The sequence below is a fragment of the Ranitomeya variabilis genome, chromosome 3 (genome assembly GCF_051348905.1).
Source record: "Ranitomeya variabilis isolate aRanVar5 chromosome 3, aRanVar5.hap1, whole genome shotgun sequence".
Classification (NCBI taxonomy): domain Eukaryota; kingdom Metazoa; phylum Chordata; class Amphibia; order Anura; family Dendrobatidae; genus Ranitomeya; species Ranitomeya variabilis.
In genome coordinates this window covers 212,459,161-212,484,380 of record NC_135234.1, presented here as the reverse complement: position 1 = coordinate 212,484,380, position 25,220 = coordinate 212,459,161, and the positions used below count along the sequence as shown (strand labels likewise).

Sequence of the window (25,220 nt, the reverse complement as noted above, 5' to 3'; positions counted from 1 at the left end):
ACTGCCCCTGTGTCCAGCTTTCTGCCCCTGTGTCCAGCGTTCTGCCCGTGTCCAGCGTTCTGCCCCTGTGTCCAGCATTCTGCCCCTGTGTCCAGCGTTCTGCCCCTGTGTCCAGCGTTCTGCCCGTGTCCAGCGTTCTGCCCTGGGCCCCCCGGATCGTCGCTCTCAATAATAAAAAAAAAGTTCTGCTTACCTGGCCGCGCTCCTTCTCTCTCCACGCAGCTGAAGCGTGCACTCGCCGGCGACTGACCATGACGTCAGATGCCGGCGACATGCACGCTGCGACTGACGTCAGCTGCCAGCCTCAGATTGGCTTGTACAGCAACAGTCGCACTCAAGAAAGAAGTCTTCAGAATTTTTGTTAGCCAAAAAAACGTGGTTTTTTATTGTGAACAAACACCAAGTGTTTCAAGGTAACGTTTCGACCCACTGGGTCTTTCTCAAACCTTACTGAAACAAAAACAAAATATACAAGGTATCACAAAACATGAGCACATAACATATTACAAAGAATACATATTTACAAATATAGAGTCCCCTAAATAAAGATCGCGTATTGTCGCCATAATAGTGGACAAGACGACAGTATTGCAAGACCCATCAAGTTATTGAAGAGATACGATGGTAGGAAACATCAGGATTGTCATCACAGGGCAGTCAGCTCAGGTACCCATCCGTTTTGAGATGACCTTGACGTTTGATGGATGGGCTCACAACTTTTGGCCAAATCTTGTGCTAAGCATCTCATGTGTTTTTTCATACATTTCACAAGCCATTATGCTATTCACATTTCATGTATTGCACATTTCCTTGCCTTAGCACAGTAAATTTTGAGTGCAGCCATTGATCTATTTGCTATATGACTTTTCTGGTTATGCACCAGTTCAGACTAGATTGCTGTTCAGTCAGTTTTCTTATATTTACTATGTGAGACACCTGGCGGCCCGATGTACCGACGGACGTTGTGCTAAATTTAGCACAACGTGGGCAGCGGATGCAGTCTTACAACGCATCTGCTGCCCATTGTGATGAGCGGGGAGGAGGGGCGGAGTTCCGGCCGCACATGCGCAGTCGAAAAAGGCGGACACGACGCGCAAAAAAAGTTACATGTAACTTTTTTTGTGCCGACGGTCCGCCAAAACACGATGCATCCGTCGCACGACGGTTGCGACGTGTGTGCATACGTCGCAATGCGTCGCTAATGTAAATCTATGGGGAAAAAACGCATCCTGCAGACAACTTTGCAGAATGCGTTTTTTTCTCCTAAACGATGCATTGCGACATATGCAAAACAACGCTAGTGTGAAAGTAGCCTCTTCAGGAGCTTCTACACTTGATCGTAGCCATAGTGCTACCAAGGAGCAGCTGTAAATGGAAACTGTATGGGACTGCGGCGGATCCGCGCCATCCTGGGCCGTGCGGGGCAGATACACATTAGTTACTGTGGAAATAACTCATTCCAGGAATAATCCTCACTATGAAACCACTGGGATTCCCCTGATGTGACTAATATGGGAGAGAGCAGTGACAGCGGAGCTACCGATGTCATCATCCCGGAGCAGCCACGTGGCTGCCGGAGCCGTACACAAAGCAGCAGCAGGCCCGGGTGCAGGAGCCAGCTCTCCTATGGAGCAGGACGCTTTAAATGCCAGGAGGACACGCCCCCCGAGCAGACACGTGTACTGACGGTGCAGTCCCCGCCCCAACCTTACGCTCCGTACTTTCTCCGTTGCCACCACCCTGCATGCCCGGTGCACATGGAGCCCACAGCCCACCTCATGTACAACTGTAGCCCCTCTAACACGCGCACCCCTTTTTCTGACGTAACATTGCAGGCCAGAGGCGAGCCCTTTAAGTACGAGAGCCAATCGGAGTGATGGTGATCAGCCGAGCCCCTCTGATGCTGTCCAATGGGCGCGCACGGCTGCAGATCGAGCCTCCCCTAGTCATGTGAGTGCTGAATGCCAGCATGGAAGCCAGGAGCTGCGGCAGCGCCATGCGGGCCCTGGGGGAGCGCTGAGGGGCCGCGCGGGGGGACAGGTGAGGCTCCTTCTCCGCCCTCGTGCACATGAGCCGGTTCTGCAGACGCAGGACTTGACTTTAGTGTTTGGTGTTCTGCAAAGTTTCCCTGTGCGGGAAAGTTGACGTGTTGACATGTTGTGCGAGGCATGTGTGTACGCGCCCACGGCCGCCATGCGTGACAATACACGAGCGGATCGTGCCCGACCCCGTGCGCTGGGCGAGAGCGCGCGCTGGAACGATCGCACGTGGGCACGATCGCCGCCGTAGATCGGTGGGAGAAGTTCCCGAAGTGATGGGCAGGCCTGCAGTGTTGTGATGGCTGCTGTCACGCGGGGTGGGTGTGTCCCCATAGGTGCGGGGGGCTAGTCTCCTGCAGATTGCACTGGTGACAGCATGGAGGGTAAGAACAGACCTGGGAACCAATCAGAGTGTTGCATTGAGGGCAGAGCTGTCTGGGAGGTAAAGGGGTCTCCACCACATAAAGGGGGCAGTTATTAATATTGTCTCTGGGGCCGCAATTTCTTACAAAGTGCAAATTAAACCAAAACTATGAACTCGGTGCACTTGCTGCACATTATTAGTCACGTCATAGGCTGCCACACACTGCTTGTACTGAGATCTGTTATCTGATACAAAGTGCTGTGAAACAGATCTCTAAGACCTGATGAGGCTGGTGTACTAACTGAAAATCTGTCAGTGTGGATGACAAAGGCTTTTTTGAAAGTTTAACTCTATCTCTGCCGTCCTAGTGTGACTGACAGCTCCTCGGTGTCCGTCCTGCTGCTCAGGTCTCACAGGCTGCAGCTGTCAGTCGGACTGGGGGGACGGAGAGTGGACATGCTTGGACTCACGAGAGGAACATGTTACGTGTTAAGACCTCGTTCAGACATAGTGATTTTTCTTGTAAGTATCCACGGACTGTTTCAATGTTTTGGATCACATTTTCATCTGTGTCAATTTTCACCCTCTTAGTGACCTTTCACTGTCCCTCCAAATTTTCCAAATCTAATCATTTTATAAAAATAGCAATTTTCAATGGTCAGCAGCATCTAAGGGGTTAACCAGCCATGGTTGGTGACCACGCTGATCGTGACTGCAGCAGAGTGTCATCTATAGTGCACAGCTGCATAGATGATCAATGTAAGTTCATTATGCCATAAGTATTGGGAACCTAAAGACTGGTTCTCTTTAAAATTTGTGAAAAATTAAAAATTGTCTTTTGGGACCTTACTATTTAATGGGATCCAGCTGCAGTAGCATTCATTGTTCCACTAAGCAATGTCCAAAACTGTCCAATGTTTCAGATCCTGTCAAAAGAGGCCGCTGCTATCGGGGCACTGCCGCTGCTATTGTGGAAGATTTCTTTCCTCAGACAGAGCCAGTCCAAGGAAATATTCACTGCATGCCTGGCCATGCAAGTCAATGAGTCCATGTAAACCATGGGACTGCATTCGGATGACATCTGAGTGCAGCCCAATTTCCACGGACTAACAGAATGGAATCGGATCGCACTCTGAATCGAGGTTGATAACTCGATTCTCTCTGATACGGCTGTCTGCACCTAGCCCAATTCTAATATTGTTGAGTCACATCCAGTCTGCTGTGTGGCCATCCCAATAATAGATCCGAGCTGTGTCATGTAAGTATATGCCACACTGTAAGCAGCTGGTATGAATGAGGGTAAGTCTGGACTCTAATCACGTGGCAGAGTTACAAGAAACCAGCTGCCAAAATTAGCAGCTAGATCTCGGTCTCTGCACGCACCCACATGAAGACATTACACCATAGGCCGCACCAGAAAAATTCACGCTCTGCTTGTCTGTTACTTGTTTGTTCCATTCTAATTTCTGAGTAAGGTAACGCTTCTAATAAGTCAATTAATTCATTTTCTTATAGCAAATGTAATACATGGATGTTGAAAGCACATAGCTGATTTTCTTGGATCTCAGGGTACCGTCTCACAGTGGCACTTTCATCGCTACGACGGTACGATCCGTGACGTTCCAGCGATATCCATACGATATCGCTGCGTCTGACACGCAGCGGCGATCAGGGATCCTGCTGAGAATCGTACGTCGTAGCAGATCGTTTGGAACTTTCTTTCGTCGCTGGATCTCCCGCTGTCATCGCTGGATCGTTGTGTGTGACAGCGATCCAGCGATGCGTTCGCTTGTAACCAGGGTAAACATCGGGTTACTAAGCGCAGGGCCGCGCTTAGTAACCCGATGTTTACCGTGGTTACCAGCGTAAAAGTAAAAAAAAACAAACAGTACATACTCACATTCCGGTGTCTGTCCCCCGGCGTTCTGCTTCTCTGCACTGTGAGCGCCGGCCGGCCGGAAAGCGAGCACAGCGGTGACGTCACCGCTGTGCTTCCGGCTGGCGCAGACACAGTGCAGAGAAGCAGAACGCCGGGGGACAGACACCGGAATGTGAGTATGTAATGTTTTTTTTTTTTTACTTTTACGCTGGTAAACATCGGGTTACTAAGCGCGGCCCTGCGCTTAGTAACCCGATGTTTACCCTGGTTACCCGGGGACTTCGGCATCGTTGGTCGCTGGAGAGCTGACTGTATGACAGCTCCCCAGCGACCACACAACCACTTACCAACGATCACGGCCAGGTCGTATCGCTGGTCGTGATCTTTGGTAAATCGTTATGTGAGACGGTACCCTCAGCTGTCAAGATGAGAGATCCCAGCATCTGATATGTATGGGGACTTTCTGACGAGTCCCGGACTGGCAGAGAAGGAACAGGACTAATCCCTTTTGTTTCAAGGGATTTAAGCCACTGACGCTTGTGTGAAAGTGGCTTTTTTCCCCTCTTATGTTGAAATCATGATTGCTTGGCCCTGAGTTTGTACAGGGGTAGTCAAGAGAAGGGGCTATGGGCACCTTTAAATTGAGTTCTATGATCACATGCGGAATCACCTGCTTTCAATAGCCGGCAGCGCTTTTCATGTAGCGGACATGTGCTGCGCACAAAGAGCTGCCGGTTCCTGACAAGTGGGCACCTATTCTTATGCTATGTGCACACGTTGTGGATTCGTGTGCGGATTTTTCCTCACCATTTTTGCAAAATGCGCAGGTAAAATGCACTGCGTTTTTTTGTGCAGATTCCACCTGCGGTTTTACACCTGCGGATTCCTATTGAGGAGCAGGTGTAAACCGCTGCGGAATCCACACAAAGAATTGACATGCTGCGGAAAATAAACCGCAGCGTTTCCGCGCTTAATTTTCTGCAGCATGTACACTGTGGATTTTGGTTTCCATAGGTTTACATGGTACTGTACAACGCATGGAAAACTGCTGCGAATCTGCAGCGGCCAATCCGCTGTGGATCCGCAGCAAAATCCGCAATGTGTGCACATAGCCCAAATGGCTGACAAAAGTGCTGAAAAGTAATCAAACTGAAACACACAAGCTGCTTTCCCAAAATGCACCTGTTCGCAATTTTTCAAAAGTCGCAGCAAAAAAATAGCAATTTTTATGTGATGTCCGAAAAAGATCGCAATAAAACTGCAACATGTGAAGGCAGCCTAAAGGATCCGTTATGTTGATGTGGGTGGGAATAAGCTATAAGGAAATTAAATTGCACAAGATTAAAAAATTGTCCAGACAATTAAAAAAACAAAAAAACTGCAGTAACAAATTGCACAAAAATGTTGTGATTTTTGGATTTTTTTTCTCCAGCACAGCCAACATTTTGAATAAATGGTGTGGCAAAACATGGTGTCTGATTCACCAAAATGTCCATGACTTGAGTAAATTTCTTACTCTGGTGTCTGACAGCTGAAAGATGTGCTAAATTCACTAAAGAGGTTTTATTCTTTTGGAAAATGGAAAAGTGGACCCCAAATGTTTCCTGTAATGTAAAATAGCAAAGCCATATGGTGCTCACCCTGCCCCACTCCATTGTTGGCTCCCTGCCGTTGCTATGGTCTGTGTTTTGGCCGCAACAGTGATATCATGACTACATCGCTCATCACCGCTGTCGCCAGTCACTGAGCTCAGCAATTCCACCATTGTTGAGAACACAGACCGCTGAGCTCAGTGATTGCCGACAGCGGTGATGAGCGATGTAGTCATGACCTCACTGCTGCGGCCAAAACAGAGACCAGAGCAGTGGTGGGGAGGGTGAGTACTATATGGCTTTATGTTACATTACTGGAAACATTTGGGGTCCACTTTTGCATATGTAGGAAACACCATTTGGCGGTGAACTCCTCTTACTGTATTAGGGATATCTTACTCCAGCTCATCCTTCATCAAGGCCGGCGTATGAACCTCCAGTCTTGATAAATCTGAGTTTTTTTTTACTTGTTATTCATATTGCTTTATTCATTGTTTCTATCCCCCCCAGATAGCATTTCTAATATCGCTTTAGTAGATAATATCGGTTTCTCAGTCCCATTTCCTGGAATCATTAGTGACTAAAAAAAACCTGAAGCAAAAATGATCCGTGTGGAAAGTGGTGTTGCCACCGTGCCTCTTGCCATTGACCACTTACCAAGGTCACTTAGTGCAAGGGGCTCGGACTTTGATTAGTGTTGGCTATAAAGGAGCTGATGGTAGCTGTGATTCTGAGGTAATGTTCTTCCTTTCTCACAAGGGTTAAGCAGCTATGGTTGTGTGAGCCCATGTCTGTAGAGCCACCTCCTGAGGTTCCAGGATGTCCGAATACATAACTCTTGATGTGCTGGACCGATGCGGGTGGACGCACAAGCAGGAGAGCCGATGTTGCTTACATGTGATCTAATCTTAATTATTTTCAGTTTCACGGATATTTCAGTTCAGCTGAATCCTGAATCAAATGTGCCGGACGCAGCAAGTTTTCTCCTGCGGTTATGTAACGTGTTCCCAAAGCTTACTGTATACTTAACAGACTGCGCCCTGTCTATGTACATAAAAGTATGAAAAGACTCCTAATATCACTAGTTATTCCTTATCCATAGGATGGGCGAGCCCACTGGTTGCAACTGCTGGGACCCCCCAGGGATTTCAGGATCGGGGCTTTACATTCCCGTCATGAATAGAGCAGAGAGAGGTGACTTTCTCTTCATTCATTGTCAAAGGGATTGCCAGAGAAGGCGGAGGACCGCACTTGCCTTTCCCGTAGACAATATGTGGGGTAATTCTCATTACTGGATGTCTGATTGCTGGGAGTCCTCTCCATAACCCCAGCCATCCCGAGATCAGGGCTCTGTAACCCCACCTTGAATGGAGCGGAGGTATACTGCACCTGCCGTTCTCCAGCAGTCCCATAGACCATAAATGAAGCGAAAGTCAAGCATTGTCCGTCCATGGTGACAGGTTACAAGTAAACCCTGTGCAGTCTTGTCTATAGGAAAGTGAATAACTTGCTGACCACTGGGACCCCAAGCGCTCAGCAAGTTACCCACATTCCTATGGATGAGACTGAGCAAGGTTTTCTTGTAGTCTTTTTGCAAAGTGGCAGATTTTTTTTTTGTACGGGCAATGTAATGTAAAACAGTGGTTACAAAGTAGGACATGGGTCTTGTTTGAAGGCGTTCACTGGATTTTTTAAATTTACTCTTGAGTGCCTCCTCCAATTGAAATTTATGCAGGGGTGGAACAAAAAAGGGCACGATAGGGTGATCCCTCCAATATGAGATAAGAGACTCAAATGGTTGTGCTCACCTAAGGTGTTACTACAAGAGGAAAACGCCTTTAAGAAGTTTGAACACTTGTAAAAGACCTGTGCTGCTGAAATAAAGAATCTTCAAATAGGATAACGGGAAAGTTTTTATTATCTATGCGTTTCGGTGCAGAACAAACACCTTTTTCAAGACATAGCCTTGTTTTAAGTCTGTTTTTGTCCACAGATTTTTATTTTCTTGTGGTAATAATGGTGTAAATATTTCCTTCATCCTACTGGCTGTATACCACAGAACTTCTCTATGGACTTTTACTTTTTCTCCTCTATGACACTGGCTTATCAAAACATGGCTGCATCTTAGAGGGGAAAAGGCAAGCACCCACAGAGTAGGTTACAGCTGTATCCTAGCTCAGCGTGTTCTCCTGAAACTTGATTTGTCTGCCGTGAACACACTAAGAACTCCGCAGTCGCCTTGTCCTGTCCTGCTATTGAAGTGACGGAGCACAGGAGAGCAGCAGTGTTGGAGAGCCGGAGCACTATAGAACAGCAGCGCATCGTCTGTAACACAGATGAGCTTGGCAATGCAGCGCTGCAGTACAGGAAAGCATGCAGCGATTGGGGAGAGAGGACAAGTTGAGCCAGGATGCAGCTGTGATCTCTGTGAGCATTTGCTTTCGCCCCTCTATGACGTGGCTGTGTTTTGATTGGATATAGAGGAGAAAAGCAAGAGCCCACAAATACTGTAAGATCTGTGGTTTACACCCAGTTGATTGAAGGAAGAAATTTATTATTGTCTGCTCTTTAGTACCAGGGGTTATAACTATTGAATGTAGGGGAACTGGGGAAAAAAGGATAAACGGTTACAGAATCTGTGGAGACGGTGCTCAGTTTAAATGGAAAAAATCCAGTAAAACGTCCTGTTTAAATGTGCAGTTTCTTATTATTGCAAGTTGTAGTGTGGTGTTGACACAGTGCACATTGTAAAGGCTCCACTAGCATTTTCCAGTGGTAAACATAAGACCTCTTTATATAATACATACTCTTCCAATCTAAATCGTTATTTTCTTTTTTTTTCTGCAGATCATTGAAAGTCATCACATTAAGGTTCCGTACAGATTACTTCCTGGAAGTCTCACACCCCATCTTGGGGTATAATCGGTCTGGAAAATGGTTTCTCTAATCTGTAGTGAACCACTCTCGGCCTCTGATCTCTCTAATGCCACTTCTCCGTGTCAACAAAACATGGCTGTGCCACAGTCTGGAGATGTATCAATGCTCACTCTACTGCAGGATGATGCCAGAACTTCCTCTCCATCTCTGGCTGAACAGCTTGATAACTGTACTGTCTCCTCACAAAAGAAAGGTGTAGATGACGGTGGCCTTAAAGAAATGGAAGGAATTATTCTATCCCAATTGGTAAAGGCAGTGGAAGAGCCAAAGGAAGCTACTGCAATGGCACAGTTAAAACTCCCAGATTTTTGTGCCCAGATCTCTGGTGACTTCAGTCCTACGCTAGAGGAAATTGAAGAGTTTTTGATGGAAAATATGGACCTCATCCGAGAAGAACTGGTTGAGAAGCAACCAATGCCTGGAACATGGGTTCAGAACTGCATGACAAGTGAGCAGGCGTCAGACACAGATGCAACTCCACCAACTGAGGATTTATCACCTTCACTAACTTCAGATACTTCAGCCAGTCCATCTTCCACAACCGACAGTATTCCTGTCATCCTTCAAATCCAACCAATGCCCGATGTTTCTTCTCTGGCACAAAGCTCTACGGGTGGTGTACGACTCACACAGCTTGTAATCAGTGTACAGGGCCAAAGCCTGGCGCTAACTCCCGTCCCAGGGCCTACTTCAGCAGGGGACCAAAAGTATGTTAGAATTGCTCCTCTACCTGTGGCTGTCCGACCATTGACATTAGGAGGGGTATTTGTCACTGAAGGGCAGCAAAAAATCCAGAAGGGTGCTCCAGCTGTAATCAGAGTACATAAGTGCAGTCACCCTGGTTGTAACAAAATGTACACCAAAAGTTCACATCTGAAAGCCCACTTTCGGCGACACACCGGGGAGAAGCCTTATGTTTGCACGTGGCCAGAGTGTGGATGGAGGTAAAAAAACAAAAAAATCTTTCATTGGTCTTAGTTGCAAATACATGACTACACTTCATATGCTATCTTGTTTTTGAAGTTATTGCCAGATTTAAAAAAAAAAAAAAAAAAAAAAAAAAAAATCCTGAACTTGAGTTCACTACTATTTTTTAGTTGTCTCCTTGCTCTGTCATCGGTACCTATGTGTGCCACCAGCCATTCTCATGCAATACAAACATTTAGTACAAGAGATGAGTAAATTGATTTGTAACGAATACAATTCATACAAATTTTCCCTACATTTTTGATTTGCCAGAGGTTGAAATTTTCAGTTTTTGATTAATAGGAATCCAGTAAATCGGGGACTTTTGGCCAGGGCGGGGATAAAAAATAATAAAATATGTTGAATGGCTGGCTTAGGACAGTTGAGTATTATCTTTGTTTTACTTTTTTGATGCCACAGACAAGTCAGAGAAATTTGCTCATCTCGGGTCGGTGTCATGGGCTTTCCCATCCTACTGTCTATGCTGTCCATGGGACATCCATATATTGAACAGATAGTATGGCTCACACCGAGGCCTCGCCTCGTTCAATAAACAGATGTGGCATATATTGTTTATGCAGAGAGGAGGACTTGTATGAATCCTAATGCCCCCTTTGCAGAAGAGTTCAATTTAGTGGGTGATAGAAGGAGGAATTTAAAGAGAAAAAAAAATTAATTAAAACCTATCCTAGTTGTCATTAATTAGACGATTAAATAAAAGAATGAACAGACCTTTTAATAATAAATAGAATTATGATGGGATGAGTTGAATGAGAGTATATCCTTTTCCACAAAAAAATTACTGTACAACATCAAAAAGCTTAAAGAATGTTATATATATATATATATATATATATATATATATATATATATATATATATATATATATATATATATATATATATATATATATATATATATATTATTGTCTAAGGGTCTGTTTGTAACCGAAATCCCGCGCCGCCGATTAGTTGCGCCCGGCCGGCCTCGACCAATCAGCGTTCATAAATAAACTACATACATATACTAGAACGAGAATAACATGGAGGACAGTCTGTGAGGGAGAGAGTAACATGGAGGACAGTCTGTGAGGGAGAGAGTAACATGGAGGACAGTCTGTGAGGGAGAGAATAACATGGAGGACAGTGTGTGAGGGAGAGAATAACATGGAGGACAGTGTGTGAGGGAGAGAATAACATGGAGGACAGTGTGTGAGGGAGAGAATAACATGGAGGACAGTGTGTGAGGGAGAGAATAACATGGAGGACAGTGTGTGAGGGAGAGAATAACATGGAGGACAGTGTGTGAGGGAGAGAATAACATGGAGGACAGTCTGTGAGGGAGAGAATAACATGGAGGACAGTCTGTGAGGGAGAGAGTAACATGGAGGACAGTCTGTGAGGGAGAGAATAACATGGAGGACAGTCTGTGAGGGAGAGAGTAACATGGAGGACAGTGTGTGAGGGAGAGAATAACATGGAGGACAGTGTGTGAGGGAGAGAATAACATGGAGGACAGTGTGTGAGGGAGAGAATAACATGGAGGACAGTGTGTGAGGGAGAGAATAACATGGAGGACAGTGTGTGAGGGAGAGAATAACATGGAGGACAGTGTGTGAGGGAGAGAATAACATGGAGGACAGTGTGTGAGGGAGAGAATAACATGGAGGACAGTGTGTGAGGGAGAGAATAACATGGAGGACAGTGTGTGAGGGAGAGAATAACATGGAGGACAGTGTGTGAGGGAGAGAATAACATGGAGGACAGTGTGTGAGGGAGAGAATAACATGGAGGACAGTGTGTGAGGGAGAGAATAACATGGAGGACAGTGTGTGAGGGAGAGAATAACATGGAGGACAGTGTGTGAGGGAGAGAATAACATGGAGGACAGTGTGTGAGGGAGAGAATACCATGGAGGACAGTGTGTGAGGGAGAGAATACCATGGAGGACAGTGTGTGAGGGAGAGAATAACATGGAGGACAGTGTGTGAGGGAGAGAATAACATGAAGGACAGTGTGTGAGGGAGAGAATAACATGGAGGACAGTCTGTGAGGGAGAGAATAAAAATATTCCCCGTATTTAAGTTTATCATATGGTAAAATAAATGGTGTCTTTGAAAACTGTAAGTCATCCTGTAGAAAACAAGCTGTCATACAGCGATAGATGACTAATAAATTTTGACTCTTAAAATAAAGACAGGAGAAAAACAATGGTAGTGTGTCCAATGGGTTAAAACATAAATGTAAGCACCAATGTTTATATGAATACTAGATGGTGGCCCGATTCTAACGCATCGGGTATCTACTATATAATCGTCTAATTTTGTCTGTAACGGAAATCCCACGTTGCTGATTGGTCGCGGGCAGCTGGCGAGACCAATCAGCGACAGGCGCTGTCCGGCCGCGAATTAGTGCGGGATTTGAACCACGCTTCTCTGAATGGTCGTGGCCGGCTGGGCGTGACCAATCAGTGATATTGGTGCGAGATTTAACCCCCGCTGCGCTGATTGGTCACGCCCGGCCGGCCGCTACCAGTGATATTGGCGCGGGATTTAAATACTGCTTCACTGATAATGTATATATTTTACCCGGAAAATCCAGATGGACCCATTACAGTCAGTGGGGTTTCTGTTTGTACCCATTACGCTACAGATGTATCCTCTGTATAAGTCATTTTTCTCTGTTCTTACAATAGAAATTGAGCTACAAAATGTTTTTTTTTTTTTTTTTTTTTTTTTAAATTTTTTTATATAATACTGATGTGGACAAAATTGTTTTTTAACCTTCTGTAAAAGTAAGAAAAACCCCACAATGGTCACTGGAATAACTTGAAGCTGACTAGTCATTTTCAAGTTTACATGTACTGATTACCAACTAATGAAAATAAGACCTTGCTTTTGAATTGTGGTTCAAAAGAAAAATATAAAAGCAAAACAAACAAATGCGAATGGCCTGCACATAAATGCAAGTTACCATTTAGATTGTTAATTACAGGACACACCTTGGTTTCACATGTCCCTATGGTCACATTATTTTCAATCTTTTCTTAAGGTACCTTCACACGAAACGACTTTACAACGAGGACAACAATCCATGACGTTGCAGCGTCCTGGATAGCGATATCGTTGTGTTTGACACGCAGCAGCGATCTGGATCCTGCTGTGATATCGCTGGTCGTTGAATAAAGTTCAGAACTTTATTTGGTCGTCAGACCGGCGTGTATCGTCAGGTTTGACACCAAAAGCAACGATACCAGCGATGTTTTACGCTGGTAACCAGGGTAAATATCGGGTTACTAAGCGCAGGGCCGCGCTTAGTAACCCGATGTTTACCCTGGTTACCAGCGTAAAAGTAAAAATAACAAACAGTACGTGCTCACCTGCGCGTCCCCTGCCGTCCGCTTCCTGCTCTGACTGAGCGCCGGCCCTAAAGTGAAAGTAAAAGCACAGCGGTGACGTCACCGCTCTGCTGTTAGGGCCGGCGCTCACACAGTACAGGAAGCGGACGCCGGGGGACGCGCAGGTGAGCATGTACTGTTTGTTATTTTTACTTTTACGCTGGTAACCAAGGTAAACATCGGGTTACTAAGCGCGGCCCTGCGCTTAGCAACCCGATGTTTACCCTGGTTACCCGGGGACCTCGGCATCGTTGGTCGCTGGAGAGCGGTCTGTGTGACAGCTCTCCAGCGACCAAACAGCGACGCTGCAGCGATCGGCATCGTTGTCGCTATCGCTGCAGCGTCGCTTCGTGTGAAGGTACCTTTAGAGTACCATCATTTGTTGTCCAGGCCATTTTCATTAGTTTTTTTAATTTATTATTTTTCTGTTGAACCACAATTCAAAGGCAATGTCTGATTTTCATTAGTTGATATTCAGTAAATGTAAATTGAAAATTACTTTTGTCAGTTTCAAGTTATTTCTATGACAATGGTGGGTTTTTCTTACTTTAACAGAAAGGTACCAATAAGTTTGTCCATGTCTGTATGTGTTACCTACTGTTTATTGGTACTATATTAAAAAAAAATCATAAATATGCCAGTTTTTGCACTGCTAAAAGAAAAATGACAATAGATGGATACATCCCTTTTTCTAGCTGACTAGTCAACTTCGCTGTTTAGACTAGGATAGAATAAGCAGAGCCCTGTCATTCTCATTACAGAGTATGTAAGTTGACTGCTCTAGTGTTCTCCTAGAAAAGCAAAGATAGTAATGGCCTGTTAACATGGGCAGATTGCATTTTCATGCCCACAAAATGATTATTAATACAATCATTCTGTGCACATGGAATATCAGTGTTTTGCTCCCATGTCATTAAAGAGGTTACACATCGTTGCTTCCTCAAACCTGTAATAATCTGACATTTCTTTGGAAAGCCCCTTGTGTTGCATCTACCAGAAGGCCCACGGACCATGCTGCACTGTTTACACCCCAATACAGAAAACAAAAGTGCCTTCAATATGGAAATTTTAATTTTTTTAAAATTTTTTTTTTTTTTAAAGTTACATTTTAAAATAACATGGCATACTTCTCCGTCGATATAAATCTATTTAATTAAACTAAAAGATATCTTTAAAGGGGTTTATATACGGGCTTGTAAGTTTCATTGATCATATCAGGAGTTTAGCAACCAAACACAGGAACAAATTTTCCATTTATATACCCGTTTGATTACTACATTGAAATAAATGTGAGTTATGCAAGACTGAATGGCATGTCATTACTGATGAGCGGACACCTTTTCCGAGCACGTTCGCTCATCACTAATGACAAGCCGTTCAGTGTCCTGTGTTTAGTAAGAAAACGTGTGCTAAAAATTTGAATTTTTGCCGTGAATCACTAAACAAATTCCATTGCACAAGGACTTTGCCAACTGGGATCTAGTAGTATCAATCTCTGGTACTTAGCAGCAATTTTCAGCTGTGATGTTTGAGTGATTTTAGTGATCTCTAAGAGCAGCACATCCAGTAGTTGCCAGCTGGAGGTCAATGCAATTTATTAAAGATTAATTACTCTGATCATACTGTTTGCAGGCAGCGGCACATTGAGGATGAAAAACAAATGTCAGACTTTATTTTTTTTGATCATCAGGAGAGTAGCAATGACTCCCTTTCTCGCAGTTCCCGACATACAATGCTCATTATGTAACCTTCTTCATACAGGTTAGATAAAAATGTCCACGTATAGTTAATTCCGTCCAGGAGATAGCATCAGAATGTACAGTACTGTAAAACTAATGTCAAGGTATACCTGCGATAAGCAGACCTAAAAGGGTCATCCAGGCCACAAGATAGGTCATCAATAGCAGAGGTGTCAAACTGCATTTCTCGAGGGCCGCCAACAGGTCATGTTTTCAGGATTTCCTTGTATTGCACAGGTGATAATTTAATCACCTGCACAGAATGATTCCAGCACCTTGTGGAATGCTAAGGAAATCCTGAAAACATGACCTGTTGGCGGCCCTCGAGGAATGCAGTTTGACACCTCTGATCAATAGCATATTGGTGGGGATTCAACGTCCAACAACCTCACCAATCAGCTGTTATTTGTTCCAGCACTAGATTGGGTTTCAGTATTGCAGAAAGCAATAGTGGTGCACATGTTCCCTCAGATCGAATCCATATAGCCCTAGAAGCAGGAGACTACATGACAGTCAACTTGTGCTGTGTCATACATCACTGTCGCCTTCTGGAGGCAGACACTCAGACATTGTAGAGAAGTCCTCTTCCAGTAGGCTTAAAGATCTGAAAATTATGTCTTGTATGCCAGTCTAAATGAACAGGACCACTGGAGTGAGGTGTGCCTAATTCATTAAGTGGTGCCCCCCTCTTAATGAATCAGGACCACCTTACAACTGGCGTGCCCTTCCACCAGAAATGTTCCTCAAGTCAAAGACTAGAGTACATTTGTGGAGAAATTTATGCCACTAAAGTGATGTAAATTTTTATGGCTGACAGTTGGGCCTCACTATGCTATGTCCCATTTTGGTGAAGCTGGCTGGGACTGGCATAAAATGCCAAAAGATGCAACATTTTTGCACGACTTCAAGTTGTGGAAAAATTTTGTGGCATTTGATTTGAATCTTGGTGAAAACACCATCATGAATTGGGTCCCAAGTATTCCATAGTGCCAATTCACCCTGTCTGAAGCAGAGAAGTGCAGAGAATTGTTTCAAGCAAAGCAAGTAGGGTTAAGTAGCATTTCAGCTTTTATAAAATGGGGGTAGATGTTCAAATGTCTCCATATGTGTGAGATGTGCAATGTTGGAATATTGATCAACCTGTCTTGTTTGTTTTGGTTTTTATTTTGTGCGATCTGTAGGTTTTCCCGTTCTGACGAACTTTCAAGGCACAAGAGATCCCATTCTGGAGTAAAACCCTATCAGTGTACAGTATGTGACAAGAAGTTTGCCCGCAGTGACCATCTATCCAAACACATGAAGATACATCGAGGCCAGAGAGTTGGTGGATGTCGGACACCACGTGCCAGCACTTAACCTCCTTCTTTTTTGACTTTCACCAGCCGACCAGCGTGAATTAAGTTGCTGCTTTTAAAAATTGACCGTTTTCTATGATGTGAACTTCGAGAAGGAACAATATAGCAAACCAATGGGTCATACTGGACTAACCCATACTGAATCAGTAGGGCTTACAAGGGAGTTTTTTGACACTACTCTCTTAGTCACGTAGATATTAGCTTCCAGCCAAGTTACCGTACAATGGTTTACTTGGCTGTTTTCAATGAGTCTCTTCTCTTGTCTTGGGTAGAGGTTCTGCAACGAATACCTGTGAATATAGCCCTACCTCTTTTTGTTTTGACTGTTACTTGTTTTGTTTGGTTTGCATTACAGACTTTGCCAAGTAGTCTGTTCATATAAAATGCCATAAGCATCTGTAATTTTCTACAGATTTTACACATTTTAAAGGCTGTTACTTTTATGACCCTGTTGTATGAAGACAGTTGTTGCGTTGACTTCTTTTTTTTATTGCCGATATTAAGATCATCAGCAAGTAAATACACATAAGATAAAATCAGAGGACTTACAATGTAGGTTGGTGCACTTACATTACACGATACTGTATACCATAACATAGAATGGCCTGTGTATACCCAGTATGGCTGCAGCAGGCTCACTGGAAACTGTTACTTCAGTTCAAAAATAGCCATTTTTGTAACACTAATTTTTTATTTTTTTCCGTTTTACCGTTTCAAGGTATGGGCTTACTGTAACAAATGTTACTTACACAAAGCGTTTAAGAAGATCGTGCATGGTGGGCTAGCTTCTTATATCTTTTAATTATCTTAAGTTCTGTAGCATTCATAGTTACGGGTTATAGATATATTCTTATAAGAGTGGGGCCACGTGGCAAAATAAATTTTTCAGAAAATCAATGCAAAACTGTTACAAAGTCGCAACACTGACTAATTTTTAAAGGGGTTCTCCACTACTCGGACATTCCATTGTCAATCACCATATTTCCCCACCTAAAATAATAGCCTGTACTTGCCTCTGGTGCCATTTCAGCGGCGCTGGCACCTGCCACTAGAGCCCTGCAGCCAATCAGTGGCCACATGGCTTTCACTTCCTTTGGATATAATTGGCATTCAGAGTAAGGTCACGTCCACATATTTAGTATTTGGTCAGTTTTTATCTCAGTATTTGTAAGCCAAAACCAGGAGTGGGTGATAAATACTGAAGTGGTGCATATGTTTCTGTTAAACTTTTCCTCTGATTGTTCCACTACTGATTTTGGCTTACAAATACTGAGGTAAAATACTGACCAAATACTGAAAGTGTGAGCGTGGCCTTAGTCAGAGAGCTCCAGCAGCTCTCTTCTTCAGAATGCCAGTTTCATGAGTGATGCTGCCCATTAGTGGCTGCGGGGCTCGTGTCATAACCACATCCGGCAAAACCCAGTGCTGAAGGTCATTGTAATGTTACCGGACGTGAGTATAAGCTATTTTTATTTTGCGGATGGAATGTGATGACTGAGAAGGGGTGGTCCAAATAGTGGACAACCCCTATAAAAGGCTTGTTCAGTTTTGGAAGAAAAGTCTACAATCACTCTGTGACTGCAGAATTGTGACATCATGCAATGTACACACTGTCTCGATTCCCCTGTATGCGCCATGTCGGTGAGCATTCATATGACTTTATGTATGTGATTTGCATACTTGCTGGCTAGACACCTCCTCTTCTCTCAATTCTTTTCTTGAGAGAAATCAGGTGAGACAAGTGAACGGGTCAGCTCAAGTATTAAATCCACCCATTCACAGGGGGAATACAGAAGAATTGTGATGGTGTGCGTACTTCACACAATCCAGATTCATTCCTCATCCTCGCAGTGGTTGCAGACTTTTTTTCTTGAGACGGGGTCAAAACGGTTGTGCAGACCCTGTGAGAAACCATTATAGAAACTTCATTCCAGCTCACCCAGTTCCTCTATGCTCATCCACCTGGGGCTCAGACACCAGCCTCTCCCTGGCCTCACATCAAGGAAAATAGAAAAAAAAAAATATTTTTCAAAAGAAAATATAGTGCATGCAAAAGAAAAAATTTACATGGTTGACATGACCCAGTTGATGCGTTTCGACTGCACTAGGCAGTCTTACTCATGTCATGAGTAACTGGGTCATGTCGACCATGTACATTTTTTTTCTTTTGTATGCACTATTATTTTCTTTTGAAAAAGAAAAGGAAAATCCAGTCCTGTTGACTCTGACTCCAATTTTTTTCTATTTTCTTGTGAGAAACCCTTTTCTGTTCAGATACAGTAAACTAATTGCTATAAAGATCTCCTGGCCCAAGTATCTAGACCATGTCAAGTCTAGCATTGATTAAGGTAAGATGCCCTCCCACCATTACTGATCTTCTTTGGGTACTTAATGTTCCAAGTCTATTCCGTGTATATAACATTCAAGTATTACTAAAAGGACTGTGTCTAAAAGCTATATTCCATCCACCTGCAAACCAAACTTAATCTAAAAATTACTGTGGTTTCTCTTCCATGACAAGGTTGAATGTTAAACTCTATGTAAATTTATCCCATCTTTATGGATAATTCTAGAAGACTTTCGCTCGGTTCAAACTATCTTCTGTAGATCTGTGAATGTTGCCTGGACTTTCAGATTTGGTCTTCCTGATACTGTGATATCTCTACTTAGAAGTTTCTGTGCAGTTCTTATTAATGACAGATAAAGCCTGTGCACACAGCTGCATAGAGCAAAGTGGACAACAGACTGACTTTTGCTGTGGTGCTGTGTACTCTTCGGGTCCTACTGCTGCTCTTCTACATTTTGGTTTGGATTTGGATCTGAAATCATCAGTCTTCCAATGGACGTCTTATATTATCCCACCGAGAACCCAAGCCCTGCCTCAACTGAGCATCCTGAAATGAGTCGTTCTCTATATATTCAGTTATTATATAGTTTTATTCCTGAGTTCCATGGGAGAAAGTTCTATGAATATGTAGATATTTAATGCATGGAACAATTTTGAGGGATCTACCTTCATTGGCATTTATGTTATGGGTATAAGAGCATTGTCATCATGCAATCTGGATCAGAAGTGTCATACAGACATTGATAATATGACTTGGCTCATTCATTTACTATATGTATGGTTTTTTTTTTCTCCCAACATATTTTGGGGACATGGGTGGAACAAATGGGTTTTATCATTGCTGGAAAAAAGTAGTATTGGACAGATAAGTTTGCTATGAAAATGCCAAATTGATGATATTGTTAAATCTGTCCTATGCACCAACCCGTTCTTGAAAAATGTTGGCACTTGTCAGGGATATTGGGTAAACTGCACTTAAAGGGGTTGTTTCAGATTGTGGGTTTGCAATGCAGCTTATCTTCTGACAATGGTCTGTTACGTTCATGGATGGTCCTCTACAGCCCCATCCAAAACAGCCCCTGGATTTACTGTAGTTCATAGTCTCCAATTGAGGAAAAGAATTAATGTTTAATATGGAATTTGTAGACCTAGATAATGATATATATGTTTGGGGAAATGCCACATAGTACCTTTTTTATTTTAGTAGCTTTAAAGGGGAACTACATATTGGCTACTTCTGTTGTCTCACAATATTCTGTGCTATACCATCTCCTATCTGCCATGGGCTTTTTCTTCAGAACACCTTCAACCACTATCGCATTTTATGCTACTTGTCCTGTCCTTTTTTAAGATGTCGAGAAAGATTTATGAACCAGTTTTGATTAGAAAAAAACATTTGTTGCCAATGTCAGCCAATCAAAGCACAGCTTTAATTTCTTATAGTGCTTGGAAAATAAAAGCTGCACTGTGGTTGGTGGCAAATGGTAAAAAGGTCAGGCTGTCTTTTAGCAAATGTCATAATTCTGTCCAATAGCGTCTGTTCTTAGCAATGTAGTGACATCCGGGGCTTTAGGCTTAACATTCTAGATATAAAAAATCACCATATGGCTTCTTGAAAATTACTACAATCCATGCTGAGATGTGATACCCTTAGAGCTCGTTCAGACAACCGTATTTTTGGACATCAGATCTCACTCAGACCAATGTTATGCTATGGGGCCATGCACATGTCCGATTTTTTTTTTTTCTTGGAGAGAGCCTGTCCGAAGAAAAAAATTGCAGAATGTACAATTTGCATCCGTAAATTGGATTGCACTTGGCCATGCAATTCGATGAGTCCATGGTAAAAGCCAGATTACACCTGGCTGACATCTGAGTGCAGTCTGAATGGAGAATTTTTTTTTTCTCATCTGAGAAAATCTGATCAGCGTGTGATTAGCATAATCGGGCTGATTTTCTCAGGTGAGAGAATATAGTCATGTCACCCTAGCCTAAATCTATGCTGCGTCACTATGGACAATTGAACATTGATCTATTGATGTTGGGCAAAATATTACAGGGGATTTAATTGCAAGTGCTAGAAAAACATAATAACTAATGTTTAGAGGGATTGCATGAGATTAGAGAATGGGATTTGCTTTTTTCTCAGCAACAGACTAAGCCGTGACACCAAAAACAGCTCATGGACGAATGGTGCGGTGTCTAGAAAGAAAATTGACTTTCAATAATGTCAACTAGTTCTGTCCGCCAGTACATTCAGAGATATTTTTTATAATTAGAATAAATTTGGCATACTAAATTGTACGGTAATTCATGAATTGTCTATCCTGTGTGACATATGGCATGCCGGACTCTGATGTTTGAGAAGGAGGGGCGACAAAATTAGTAATTCTTTTATAATTGTTTTCTTAGCTTCCATTGGTTTGTAATTGGAGCTGAAATGTAATTGTATGCTGGTTCTTGAAATGTTTATTGAAAATTCAAGTACCACTACTTTGTGTTACCAGTCCTTTTCTATGCTCGATATCTTTGGCTTTCTACCACAGGTTGAAAAATCCAAGCTAGTAACTGCTACAACCTGTGCATGGGACTCTCCATTATGTCTATATTTTTTTTTAAAGTATGGTTACTGCATAACTCCCAACCGTGCCGGATCCAGCGGGACAGTCACAATTTTGAGACTCTGTCCCGCTGTCCCGGCTGGGATCCTCCTTCTCCCGCATGGCCTCAGACCAAATGTACCACCACTTGTTAAAGCAGATATTGCTCCTTGCTCCGACACTGACTGGCATAGGAGAGGCATCTTTATCAGTGGCGTACCGGAGCGCCAGCGAATTTAGCTATGGTTGTAAATCTACCAACCCTTTTTTTTTAACTACGGGCAGCATAAATCAGAGCCTGGCTGTGCGGTTGCGATCAGGTGTATCTTTCCTGTCCAAGACCATAGGGAGAGACCAGACTAGTCCGGCGACACCCCATGTCAGCTTCTCCCTACCCCTCTCCAGTTGATTGACATGACATTCTTATGTATATATATCGAAAAGACCTATCCATCAACTTGGGTGAGGAGAAGCTGGTTGGCAGCTACATCTGAGTAGTTGTCGCTCTTCCTGTAGTCCCTGTCCAACTCTTCAAACTGTTTTCTTTCAAAAGTTACTTTCAGAGTAAAGCATGCCCGTCTGCGATCGCTAAGCCAGACACTGATTCCTCTTGCCCCTGGTTCATGCTGCATGTAGCTACTGAAAGGTTTCCTTTAGAAAGATTAGGGTATTTAGCCAGTATACTCCTACGACCAGAATGCATGCCACTCCAATGGTTGGATTCCAAATCATGGAGCACTTAAAGGAATGAATAGGGATATTCCGTTCCGGAAATGACCACATCCAACTGTGACCAGGAACAGCTGATCCACCCCACCTATCTGATATTAATGACCTATCCTAAGGATAAGCCTTCAATATAAAGGTACTGGACAACTCCTTTAAGCACTTGCTTTTCCTCCCATGAAAAATCCCCAACACTGCAACTGCATAGAAAAATTCATGAGACTGTCCCATGGAAAACAGGCTTGTTAGGAGGTGTTCATACTAAGGCTTATCAGTAATGCTCAAAGCTGTATTAGGAACATGGTGATAGCAGCAAACCCAAAAGCAGCGGGCAGCTTTCATGCCATGCCGTTACCTAGCTCATGCTGCATATTTATCAGATTTTCATAATGGCTTTAATTGGTGACTCTGAAAAGAAATAAAAAGGTGTCATTGTTTCTCATGTTTTTATCTGTAAACCTTGTATAGTTATTTTTATATCCTGATCTTTATAAGACAGTCTGTCCTACAAGTTTAATAAACATCACGTTTCTTCCAGTTGTTGCCTTGGCATAATAAATGATGTCTCTACTTAAACTGATTTCTGCTGACTATTTGTTTTGGTGCTTACTAAGCAATAAAATGGAAGGGTGGTCTCGTTATGACAATTGCAACTTTTTTGGCTTGTGGAGCTAGATGCCATCCAAGAGGATTCTCACTCTGTGGATCCAAGTAATTAAGACTGGCATTTCATATGCCTGTCTTAATGAAGGACTAGTTGGAATAAAATGGGCAAAATTCATTAAGAGGTGCACGCCATTTAATGAATTCAGTGCATCTTACCGATGTGCACCTCACTAGAAATGGTATTCCAGTTGTGGACTGGGGTAGCATTTCTGGTTTATAGTCATGCTGTCTCCCTTTCTGACTCCTCCCACACTCTGCCAATTTTGGCATAGCTGCTTCAAAGTGGGTGAAAAAACGCCAAAAGTAAAAAAAAAATAATTTTCTGGTGCAAACAGCTTTTATGAATTGCTCCTTTTTGTGCCAGAAGAAGACCAGCTCTATAAGACTGGGTTAATTTTTGTCTTAAATTTAGGATTTATGCTAAGAAAGCAGAATCCCCATGCACATTAAATGTGGTGTTAGGATTACATTAGTTTATTCAAGGCCAAGTGCATTGGCCTGATACTTCAAAAAATAAAGTATGAAATAGACTAGTAGAATGCAAAACTGATCAAAAGTCTGTGGATGGAGGTTTCCACTGTATAGCATCCATTTAATGTCATGAGGTTTTAAGAAACTTTCAATAATATACAGGTGCTTCTCACAAAATAAGAATATCATCAAAAAGTTAATTTATTTCCGTTCTTCAATACAAAAAGAGAAACTCATATTATACAGGTCCTTCTCAAAAAATTAGCATATAGTGTTAAATTTCATTATTTACCATAATGTAATGATTACAATTAAACTTTCATATATTATAGATTCATTATCCACCAACTGAAATTTGTCAGGTCTTTTATTGTTTTAATACTGATGATTTTGGCCTACAACTCCTGATAACCCAAAAAACCTGTCTCAATAAATTAGCATATCAAGAAAAGGTTCTCTAAATGACCTATTACCCTAATCTTCTGAATCAACTAATTAACTCTAAACACATGCAAAAGATACCTGAGGCTTTTAAAAGCTCCCTGCCTGGTTCATTACTCAAAACCCCCATCATGGGTAAGACTAGCGACCTGACAGATGTCAAGAAGGCCATCATTGACACCCTCAAGCAAGAGGGTAAGACCCAGAAAGAAATTTCTCAACAAATAGGCTGTTCCCAGAGTGCTGTATCAAGGCACCTCAATGGTAAGTCTGTTGGAAGTAAACAATGTGGCAGAAAACGCTGTACAACGAGAAGAGGTGACCGGACCCTGAGGAAGATTGTGGAGAAGGACCGATTCCAGACCTTGGGGAACCTGAGGAAGCAGTGGACTGAGTCTGGTGTGGAAAGGCGTGTGCAGGAAATGGGCTACAGGTGCCGCATTCCCCAGGTAAAGCCACTTTTGAACCATAAACAGCGGCAGAAGCGCCTGACCTGGGCTACAGAGAAGCAGCACTGGACTGTTGCTAAGTGGTCCCAAGTACTTTTTTCTGATGAAAGCAAATTTTGCATGTCATTCGGAAATCAAGGTGCCAGAGTCTGGAGGAAGACTGGGGAGAAGGAAATGCCAAAATGCCTGAAGTCCAGTGTCAAGTACCCACAGTCAGTGATGGTGTGGGGTGCCATGTCAGCTGCTGGTGTTGGTCCACTGTGTTTCATCAAGGGCAGGGTCAATGCAGCTAGCTATCAGGAGATTTTGGAGCACTTCATGCTTCCATCGGCTGAAATGCTTTATGGAGATGAAGATTTCATTTTTCAGCACGACCTGGCACCTGCTCACAGTGCCAAAACCACTGGTAAATGGTTTACTGACCATGGTATTACTGTGCTCAATTGGCCAGCCAACTCTCCTGACCTGAACCCCATAGAGAATCTGTGGGATATTGTGAAGAGAAAGTTGAGAGACGCAAGACCCAACACTCTGGATGAGCTTAAGGCCGCTATTGAAGCATCCTGGGCCTCCATAACATCTCAGCAGTGTCACAGGCTGATTGCCTCCATGCCACGCCGCATTGAAGCAGTCATTTCTGCCAAAGGATTCCCGACCAAGTATTGAGTGCATAACTGAACATTATTATTTGATGGGTTTTTTGTTTGGTATTAAAAAACACTTTTATTTGATTGGTCGGGTGAAATATGCTAATTTATTGAGACAGGTTTTTTGGGTTATCAGGAGTTGTAGGCCAAAATCATCAGTATTAAAACAATAAAAGACCTGACAAATTTCAGTTGGTGGATAATGAATCTATAATATATGAAAGTTTAATTGTAATCATTACATTATGGTAAATAATGAAATTTAACACTATATGCTAATTTTTTGAGAAGGACCTGTATAGAGTTGTTACAAACAGAGTGATCTATTTCAAGTGTTTATTTCTGTTAATGTTGATGATTATAGCCTACAGCCAATGAAAACCCAAAAGTCATCATCTCTGTAAATTAGAATACTGTATAACACCAGCTTGAAAAATGATTTTAAAATCCAAAATGTTGGCCTACTGAAATGTATGTTCAATAAGTGCACTCAATACTTGGTCGGGACTCCTTTTGCTTTAATTACTGCATCAATGCGGTGTAGCATGAAGGCGATCAGCCTGTGGCACTGCTGAGATGTTAAGGAAGCCCAGGTTGCTTTGATAG

General features: G+C 43.0%; 1 protein-coding gene across 3 annotated transcripts; it reads left to right on the top strand.

The window, feature by feature from the left end:
• The first annotated feature begins 1,707 nt into the window (after positions 1-1,707).
• Positions 1,708-22,559, top strand: LOC143815651 (Krueppel-like factor 15). 3 transcript variants are annotated; one of them, XM_077295129.1, is made up of 3 exons: positions 1,708-2,040; positions 8,722-9,755; positions 16,094-22,559. In XM_077295129.1, exons 2-3 carry the CDS (start codon positions 8,809-8,811, stop codon positions 16,266-16,268), a joined length of 1,122 nt encoding a protein of 373 aa, XP_077151244.1. In that variant the 5' UTR covers positions 1,708-2,040; positions 8,722-8,808; the 3' UTR covers positions 16,269-22,559. The 3 variants fall into 3 exon arrangements, with proteins under 3 accessions (XP_077151244.1, XP_077151242.1, XP_077151243.1); XM_077295127.1 differs by having other exon boundaries at positions 1,709-1,950; XM_077295128.1 differs by lacking the exon at positions 1,708-2,040 and adding an exon at positions 2,291-2,422.
• Positions 22,560-25,220: the final 2,661 nt, after the last annotated feature.